General features: G+C 49.1%; 1 protein-coding gene across 1 annotated transcript; it reads right to left on the reverse strand.

The window, feature by feature from the left end:
* Window positions 1–2640: 2640 nt before the first annotated feature.
* Window positions 2641–3588, reverse strand: LOC123046089 (uncharacterized). Its single transcript, XM_044469380.1, has one exon. It carries the CDS (start codon window positions 3429–3431, stop codon window positions 2886–2888), a length of 546 nt encoding a protein of 181 aa, XP_044325315.1. The 5' UTR covers window positions 3432–3588; the 3' UTR covers window positions 2641–2885.
* Between the last annotated feature and the right edge of the window lie 6601 nt (window positions 3589–10189).

The raw sequence follows: 10189 nt of genomic DNA on the forward strand, positions 1-10189 counted from the left end.
ATAAGATGTACTAGTTGCCCCCCTTCGAATTTGGCCGTTGTGGGATTCCTTCTCGCCTTCGTTTTGGGGGAAGAGGACCAAGGCCACTATAAGTATAGTCTATACACCACCATAGGGAGGGGATCCGGATCTAGAACATCCACACCCTCACCAGCTCACCCCAACACAAGAACACACCTCATGAGGTCGTTCTACCACTGTACTAGTTCATCCCCAGCTCACCTCGAGGCCAATCCACCACAAAGCAGGAGTAGGGTTTTACACCGCAAGGTGGCCCGAACCTTGGTAAACTATTGTGTCCCATTTCCTTCCAGTTCATCGAGCTAGCCTGTGAGATCGACGAGTTGGCAGACTAGGGAGGTTGAGTTCTTTGCACACATCCCGAAGTTCAAATCTATCAAGAGTCTGCGGAGCCCCGAATCCGACTAGCGTAGGATCGGTCCGGACTCCCACAACCCTCCCCTCCAAGTTTGTCTTCGGTTTGCTGGATAAATCAGGTCTGGACCACCCCACAGACCGATACAAATCCGCGTTAAATGATTTTCACTATTTAGACTGCACGATCCAGATGCATGCAGGAGTTTGTGGGTCGGCGTTGAAGATGTCATTAGTGGACTAGACACACTCCAATGTTTGGCGTCTCTCCCGTTAGATTAGTAGCGTAGATCAGATGGTGATGCAACATAACATAACATAGGAATCTAATAAGCGTGAAGCAAACAACCCATGTTATATCCGTCGGCTTGCAAAGTGTCAGTTCCCTGTAGCTGTAGTGACTGACAGACTGACAGCGCCCACCTAGCAAGCCCTAGCCGTAGCCGTAGCCTCCTCATCATCATCTTTCGGCCGAACTGGGTCCGGCCTTTATCGTTCCGCTGTTCTTCACTTTCTCTGTGCTCTGCATTTGCCACTGACAATTCGCCGCTGCCCGCTTGTGAGTTCCGTTCCGAGCTCAGCTCAGCTCCTCAACGGCGTTGAACACATGTTGCCCTTGCCCGATCAGCTGGAAACCAAACTGGTACGGGCTTTTTGACAGTTTTGATTCCCTTACTTTGGAGCTTGACTTTTGTATTCGAAGTGGCACTTTTCAGCTGTAGGCGGTCGACCACCTATTTCACCACACCAACCATACTCTGCAGCTTATTTTCGCTGAAGGGAAAACCGAGTGGGCTTTACTCCGTCGACGACGACAACGACAAAGCTTCCTCGTGTGCCTTTGAGGCCTGCGCACTCAGCAGTGAGCACCACACCGCGTCGTACCACCACGTCTCGACAAAAGCTGGGTCAGCGGCATCTACCGCGCGCCCCCCACGTTAAATTTACGAGATCGTACGTCTTATCCCGCCACCCATGTCATCGCCATCGGAAGTCCAGGTCCAGGCAAACGCGGCGTTCCGCCACCACACCACAGCAGCTTATTAAACAACGCCGTCAAATCCTCAACTCTCTCTCCTTTTGCCTTTTCTTTACGCCTATTATCTGTTGCCTGTCAGACACAAATACTTATGCAGCGAACACGACGTGCACGTATGATATGATCTTCTAACGCGCAAGGGAGCGACAGTAGAGTCGCTCTCACTTAGCCAGACGCGGCAACCGAGTGGCGCTCTGAACCTACCTTTTCCCGGAGCTTTCCCTTTCCTTTGCCATCTCTTTATCGCCGCGAATATTCCACGGAGCTAAATTGGTTTCGTACCAAAATGCCAATAGCGCAACTCCGTATATCCTAACGCCCTCCATTACAAGAGACTTTATTCAGTACTCCCTCGCGGAAAAGGAAGGATAAGAGACGTGAACACTGGTATTATACTATTACATTCTAGAAGAGGCGATCTATTTCTTCGTCCGAAATTAGTCTATCTAGCACTGAAATACCTTCTAGAACAGGCGGTCCATATTCTAAAAAAAAGGCGGTCCATTAGAAGAAATGTGAGCCAGCATGAGTTTCAAAGTGATACATGCTGCATGAGGTCCAAAGTCATACAAACACAGCTGAAATTCTATACGAGACCTTGTGTACGCGGTGTTTTTGACCGGTAGCTTTCTCTGACGTCTTCATCAGCTGTGATCTACCAAACCATTGGTTGCCCTTGCAAGACTAAACGTGAGGTGTTTGTTCATATTCCTGCTCTGCTACTCGGGTCGCTATTTTTATTCCTTCTTTTTGGAGGCAATGCTAGTACTTTGCAGTTAAGTATGCGGGCGAACTAACTAGTTAATGCGAAGTGTCGACATTTCTCCCCCATCGTCCAATCAGGGCCCCTCCCACTTTCTCCATCTCTCCATCTCTCTCTCTCTCTCTCTCTCTCTCTCTCTCTTCCCTATCCATTTCGCATGCGATTTGTTTACAAATTTTATTCTCCGCACGTCCAAATCTGCCCCCAACTCCCCCGATAGACTAGGCTCCCTTTTTAAATCGAAAATCTGCTCTGCCAATAATCCCAACAGCTCACTCTACCTACAACTAATTTCTCTGGAATCTTTACAAACAGTAGTACTACTACGCCTATCTGCACCAACCAGTTTTCTCTGCAGGTGGCAGATCATTTTAGTAGTACTAGTACTACTGCTGGTGATGGCAGATCATTATAGATCAGTGGTTAACCAGCAAGAAATCAGTGGGCAGCACATGGACAGTGCTGGTACAACTCGTACTCATCATCTTTGTTAAGGAGCAATCGATTAAGCGGTAGTACATCGAGCCAGCCAGCCTCTCCGGGGAAAACTGCCAAAACCAGAGGCTTAACCAATCTCTACTACTCTCCCTGCATCTCATCTCATTCTCATCACCGATCACAAACTACTCGTAGAAGAAAAGAAAAAAACTCATCAAATTAATCGTAAGGGGACGGACGATCGATCGCCGTGGGTGGGCCGGATCAGGATCAGTCCTGGAAGCCGGTCTTCTCCCAGATGGCGTTGCGGACGCGGCGGAGGTCGCGGCCCTTGAGCGTGCGCCCGGCGCCCTCGCGCACCGAGAAGGACGCCGCGGCGCGCTCCCGGTACATGAGCTGCTCGTGCGGCGGCACCCACTGCCGGTCGCCGCGGTCCAGGTACGCGTCCCCGCGATCGTCCGACGGCCACCGCCCCGCGCCGGCGCTGCCCCCGCCGTACTCCGCCCCCAGGATCTTGGACCAGTCGGGGATGTTGACGGGCAGCGACGCCGGGCCCCCGACGCCGCCACCGCCACCGGCGGCATCCCGCGGCGCCGCGGCGCGCGGCTTGGAGGCCCTGGAGGGAGTGGACGCGGACAGGGCCCGCCCGTACGCGTCGGCCGGCGGGGAAGACGCCAGCGCCGCGCCGCCCCAGATGATGTCGGCCTCGTCGAGCTCCAGGGCCGGGTCGGCCGCGTGCTGCAGGGTGCGCGCGGGCGCCGGCGCGAAGAGCCGGTGCGCGGACACCATGGAACGGCTGCTGCTCCGGCCGGCCATCGTCGCGCGCTCTTACCCCGCCGACCTCGGTGCGGTTGGCTCGTGATCCGGCGGAGGAGGCGCACAAGCAACGTGTGTGCGTGTTCCGTGTGCTGCCGTGTGTAAAAGTGTATGTGAACCGCGATGGCGTTTTGTTCTTCTTCCTACTCCAACTGGTGGAGTGGAGCGGCGGGTTTTATAGCGGCGGGAGAGGGACGGGGGAGTGGTGTGGATAAGGTTTGTTTCGCGGAGTGACTTTAATGGGGGGCCTGGTTGAGCATATTTACGGCGTCTGCCATCGTTGCTGCCGGTGTACTAGTACTGCATTTTTTTTAAGATGCCAGTGTGTCGCAGCATTGCGGTGTCATGGGAGGAGCGTAGTACTGTTTCGTTGTTTGCGAGTGAATGGAGCCAGAAATGGCTTGAATTTGGCCGAGGTATGGGCGCGGAGTATTTGCTTCGCTTGCGTTTTTGCACATGAGTATACATAGTAGCTGCTGGCCATCCAACGAACCCATGAGACCCTGTCCTCTTCTGCCCGCAAAAAGGAAAAGGGGATCGTGTCCTCTTTGAAATCCGTGGGCAAATCAAGGCCATGCGTAAATAGTGAAGAGGCCAGCAGATCCATTTATTGTGGTAACCAGGCAGTAAAAAAAATTGTAGGATCTACGTGACGAGAAATAAGGCGACTCATGCTCTCACTTGCGACCGCGACTCCACTCCACCCCACCCATCCCACCCACCTCACCTCGCCGCCGATCTCCCCGCGACGGCGAGCCTCCCCGCCCCACATGCTGAGAGCCGACAGATCCACCTGCTCGCCACCTCGCCCGGGCTCGACAATCCCATACATGCCTCCCCCTTTGTGTACCGGGCCTTCCCGGAGATGCTGCGGCCGATAGGGTCGGTATCGCCGGAGGCGCTGCGGGCGACGAGGATGCGGAGGTGGACGGAGTGAGCCACGCGGATCCACGACGACGTGCCCTCCTATCTCCTCTACGAACGGGAGTGGAGGGCGCTGCAGCAGAAGGCGGAGGCAGAGCCAGATCCGGAGATGAAGGTATGGGCGCCTTGGGAATCAAGACCTATGGCCACACCGCAGATCAGGAGCTCCTCAATCTGGCGAGGAGGATCTACTTCGAAGGCAGTCGGGAGGAGAAAGAGGAGGATGCCATGCCCGACCGCATCCCCAAAGGATTTAGTCAGGTGGGCGCGGGCGGAGGCAAGGAGTGCAGATCCACAAAGGCGGGCGAGCTGGGAATGCATCGAGGGGAAAATGCCATCGGCGCCGCCTTCGGACTCAGAAGAGGTCGACCCCTGGCCATACCTCTCCCCTACCCGGCCATGGACTGAGCGCAGAGGCATCCTACAATAGTGGCACAAATGGACCGGAGTGTCACGAGTGGGTGAAGCAAATTTGGATGGATTCGGAGTTTGCAGGATTTCAGGATGTGGATTGCGGGCTGAGCCTTGCAGAGGACATGGGCGGAGAGACCCGAGCTTGCTCTGCCTACCACTCTGGCCATGAGTGTGCGAGAAGCAACACCAGATCGGGTGGCGGAAGAGCTGCTGATTGTGGAACTCACCAGGAAGCTGCAGAGAGAGTTAAGGTTGCCTAGGAGGGGCACAGAATCAACCCAGAAGCTTGTGACTCGCATTCTGATGCACGCGGAGGAGGAGGAACCCTCTCTGATTGCGCTAAATCAAGCAACCCAGCCATCGGAAATGATTGCGTGGGCGCTTGCGGCAAGAACCTCGAGAGTCAAATCCAGAAGAGTGCGATGGGAAGCCTTCTATCGAGCCCATCCGCAGGAGTGTATGGATCTGATGGAGAGGTTGCTAAGCTCCAGCCAAGGGGGATGTGAGCGTTTCTAACGAAACTGAAGCCATGTTAGTTATGGAGCTCGTCGGCGGGCTTCAGAGTGATTCAGAGAAGGATAAGCACCAAAAGCGCTTACAAAAATTTGGGGGGAAAAGCTTCCAGATCACCAAGCTGCTTTCCAGCCTGCCATGGTGACGAAGCGGAGCTCAGATACAGTCAACTCTGGAGTGGTATAAAAAGTGTCGAAGGGGGGGAGGGACAAGATTAGGGTTTCCACTCCCCCCTCCTCCCCACCCAATGCCGCCGCCGCCCTGTCCTCACCAAGCCTAGCTGTTGCCGCTGCGGATCCCACCATGGAGGGGGGAGAGGCCGTGGCCGTGGAAGAAGCAAAGGAGGAAGGGAAGAAAACTCCAACAACTAGCAGCAAGAGCAGATGAATTCAGGTATGGGTGCCGGTGGGGGGGGGGCAGCCGTCGTTCTTCGGCTTTGGTTACCAAGGACCACCCCCACCATGGGCTTTCCCGGGTCAATTCCCTGGCCAATTCTCGCAGCAATCGTGGGGGTGTACAGCAACAATGGTACGACCCTCCACAGCAGCTGATGCAAGGGCAAACAGGGGGACAGTCTTCGGACCCCAGCAACAGTCAGGGAGGGAGCTCGCAGCAGAGTAAGAACCAAGGGAAGATTCAACAGAAAAAGAAGCAAGATGTGGCTCAGAAGCAACAAATCAACCCAGGCTTGATGTCTTACACTAGTGTTACTTGCTATAATTGTGGAGATCCTGGGCACCACAAGGACAAGTGCATCAAGCCAAAGGGGTGTTTCATTTGCAAGATGATCAGTCACAAAGTTGAAGATTGTCCTACTAGGAAGAGACCTCACTCAGCTACCAAATATGTGGGTGGTGCTGCACACGGCTTGGGCTTCTACCATTTGGACATGCCAGATGTCAATGCCCAGCATCAGAGTTGGCTCAAGAATGTTGGAATAGTCTTTGTGGAGCAAGGGGAGGTCACTAAGCAAGAGTTAGCCAAGGAGTTTGCTAATATTTACAAAACAAACTGGCCATGGGCAATCAACAAGCTGGATGAATGGACCTTTCTGGTCAAGTTTCCCCCAGAGATTGATGTTGAGCAAGTGGTTGGTTACCCATGCTTTGGCCTAACAAAGGAGAACACTATGGTCAAAGTGGGAGCCTGGCTGGGAGATGTCACAACAGAGGAGGAACTCCAAGAAGTCTAGCTGAAACTCAGGAAACTAAACCCTAAATGGTGTGAGTGGTCTGTCCTTGATCAGATCACTTCGACATTTGGGGTTCTACTGGATGTGGACTGGTAGCACAACTTTTAAAGCCTAAGACTGAGTGCTTCTACTGCAAACAGACTGGTCACTGGAAGCGGAACTGCCCCAAGTATTTGGCGGATAAGAAGGATGGCAAAGTGAACAAAGGTATATGTGATATACATGTTATTGATGTGTACCTTACGAATGCTCAAAGTAGCACCTGGGTATTTGATACTGGTTCTATTGCTAACATTTGCAACTCGAAACAGGGGCTATGGATTAAGCGAAGATTGGCTAAGGACGAGGTGACGATGCGCGTGGGAAATGGTTCCAAAGTCGATGTGATCGCGGTCGGCACGCTACCTCTACATCTACCTTCGGGATTAGTATTAGACCTAAATAATTGTTATTTGGTGCCAGCGTTGAGCATGAACATTATATCTGGATCTTGTTTGATGCGAGACGGTTATTCATTTAAATTAGAGAATAATGGTTGTTCTATTTATATGAGTAATATCTTTTATGGCCATGCACCCTTGAAGAGTGGTCTATTTTTTATGAATCTTGATAGTAGTGATACACATATTCATAATGTTGAAATCAAAAGATGCAGAGTTGATAATGATAGTGCAACTTATTTGTGGCACTGCCGTTTAGGTCATATCGGTATAAAGCGCATGAAGAAACTCCATACTGATGGACTTTTGGAACTACTTGACTATGAATCGCTTGATACTTGCGAACCGTGCCTCATGGGTAAGATGACCAAAACGCTGTTCTCCGGTACTATGGAGAGAGCAACGGATTTGTTGGAAATCATACATACAGATGTATGTGGTCCAATGAATGTTGAGGCTTGTGGCGGATATCGTTATTTTCTCACCTTCACAGATGATTTAATCAGATATGGGTATATCTACTTAATGAAACATAAGTCTGAAACATTTGAAAAGTTCAAAGAATTTCAGAGTGAAGTTGAAAATCATCGTAACAAGAAAATAATGTTTCTACGATCTGATCGTGGAGGAGAATATTTGAGTTTAGAGTTTGGTCTACATTTGAAACAATGCGGAATAGTTTCACAACTCACGCCACCCGGAACACCACAGCGTAATGGTGTGTCCGAATGTCGTAATCGTACTTTATTAGATATGGTGCGATCTATGATGTCACTTACTGATTTACCGTTATCGTTTTGGGGTTATGCTTTAGAGACGGCTGCATTCACGTTAAATAGGACACCATTGAAATCCGTTGAGACGACGCCTTATGAACTGTGGTTTGGCAAGAAACCAAAGTTGTCGTTTCTGAAAGTTTGGGGCTGCAATGCTTATGTGAAAAAGCTTCAACCTGATAAGCTCGAACCCAAATCAGAGAAATGTGTCTTCATAGGATACCCGAAGGAGACTGCTGGGTACACCTTCTATCACAGATCCGAAGGCAAAACTTTTGTTGCTAAATTCGGAGTTTTTCTAGAGAAGGAGTTTCTCTCGAAAGAAGTGAGTGGGAGAAAAGTAGAACTTGATGAGGTAACTGTACCTGCTCCCTTATTGGAAAGTAGTACATCACAGAAACCGGTTTCTGTGACACCTACACCAATTAGTGATGAAGCTAATGATAATGATCATGAAACTTCATATCAAGTTACTACCGAACCTCGTAGATCAACCAGAGTAAGATCCGCACCAGAGTGGTACGGTAATCCTGTTCTGGAAGTCATGCTACTAGATCATGATGAACCTACAAACTATGAAGAAGCGATGGTGAGCCCAGATTCCGCAAAATGACTAGAAACCATGAAATCTGAGATGGGATCCATGTATGAGAACAAAGTGTGGACTTTGGTTGACTTACCCGTTGATCGGCAAGCAATTGAGAATAAATGGATCTTCAAGAAGAAGACTGACGCTGATGGTAATGTTACTGTCTACAAAGCTCGACTTGTTGCAAAAGGTTTTTGACAAGTTCAAGGGATTGACTACGATGAGACCTTCTCACCCGTAGCGATGCTTAAGTCTGTCCAAATCATGTTAGCAATTGCCGCATTTTATGATTATGAAATTTGGCAAATGGATGTCTAAACTGCATTCCTAAATGGATTTCTGGAAGAAGAGTTGTATATGATGCAACCAGAAGGTTTTGTCGATCCAAAGGGAGCTAAAAAAGTGTGCAAGCTCCAGCGATCCATTTATGGACTGGTGCAAGCCTCTCGGAGTTGGAATAAATGCTTTGATAGTGTGATCAAAGCATTTGGTTTTGTACAGACTTTTGGAGAAGCCTGTATTTACAAGAAAGTGAGTGGGTGCTCTATAGCATTTCTGATATTATATGTGGATGACATATTATTGATTGGAAATGATATAGAATTTCTGGATAGCATAAAGGGATACTTGAATAAGAGTTTTTCAATGAAAGACCACGGTGAAGCTGCTTACATATTGGGCATTAAGATCTATAGAGATAGATCAAGATGCTTAATTGGACTTTCACAAAGCACATACCTTGACAAGGTTTTGAAGAAGTTCAAAATGGATCAAGCAAAGAAAGGGTTCTTGCCTGTGTTACAAGGTGTGAAGTTGAGTAAGACTCAATGTTCGACCACCGCAGAAGATAGAGAGAAAATGAAAGATGTTCCCTATGCTTCAGCCATAGGCTCTATCATGTATGCAATGCTGTGTACCAGACCTGATGTGTGCCTTGTTATAAGTCTAGCAGGGAGGTACCAAAGTAATCCAGGAGTGGATCACTGGACAGCGGTCAAGAACATCCTGAAATACCTGAAAAGGACTAAGGATATGTTTCTCATATATGGAGGTGACAAAGAGCTCATCGTAAATGGTTACGTTGATGCAAGCTTTGACACTAATCTGGACGATTCTAAATCGCAAACCGGATACGTGTTTTTACTGAACGGTGGAGCCGTCAGTTGGTGCAATTCTAAAAAAAGCGTCGTGGCGGGATCTACATGTGAAGCGGAGTACATAGCTACTTCGAAAGCAGCAAATGAAGGAGTCTGCATGAAGGAGTTCATATCCGATCTAGGTGTCATACCTAGTGCATCGGGTCCAATGAAAATCTTTTGTGACAATACTGGTGCAATTGCCTTGGCGAAGGAATCCAGATTTCACAAGAGAACCAAACACATCAAGAGACGCTTCAATTCCATTCGGGATTTAGTCCAAGTGGGAGACATAGAAATTTGCAAGATACATACGGATCTGAATGTTGCAGACCTGCTGACTAAGCCTCTTCCACGAGCAAAACATGATCAGCACCAAGGCTCCATGGGTGTTAGAATCATTACTGTGTAATCTAGATTATTGACTCTAGTGCAGGTGGGAGACTGAAGGAAATATGCCCTAGAGGCAATAATAAAGTTATTATTTATTTCCTTATATCATGAAAAATGTTTATTATTCATGCTAGAATTGTATTATCTGGAAACATAATACATGTGCGAATACATAGACAAAAATAGAGAGTCACTAGTGTGCCTCTACTTGACTAGCTCGTTAATCAAAGATGGTTATGTTTCCTAACCATAGACATGAGTTGTTATTTGATTAACGGGATCACATCATTAGGAGAATGATGTGATTGACTTGACCCATTCCGTTAGCTTAGCACTTGATCGTTTAGTTTGTTGCTATTGCTTTCTTCATAACTTATACAT

This window comes from Triticum aestivum, chromosome 1A, assembly GCF_018294505.1.
Source record: "Triticum aestivum cultivar Chinese Spring chromosome 1A, IWGSC CS RefSeq v2.1, whole genome shotgun sequence".
In the NCBI taxonomy this organism is placed as follows: domain Eukaryota; kingdom Viridiplantae; phylum Streptophyta; class Magnoliopsida; order Poales; family Poaceae; genus Triticum; species Triticum aestivum.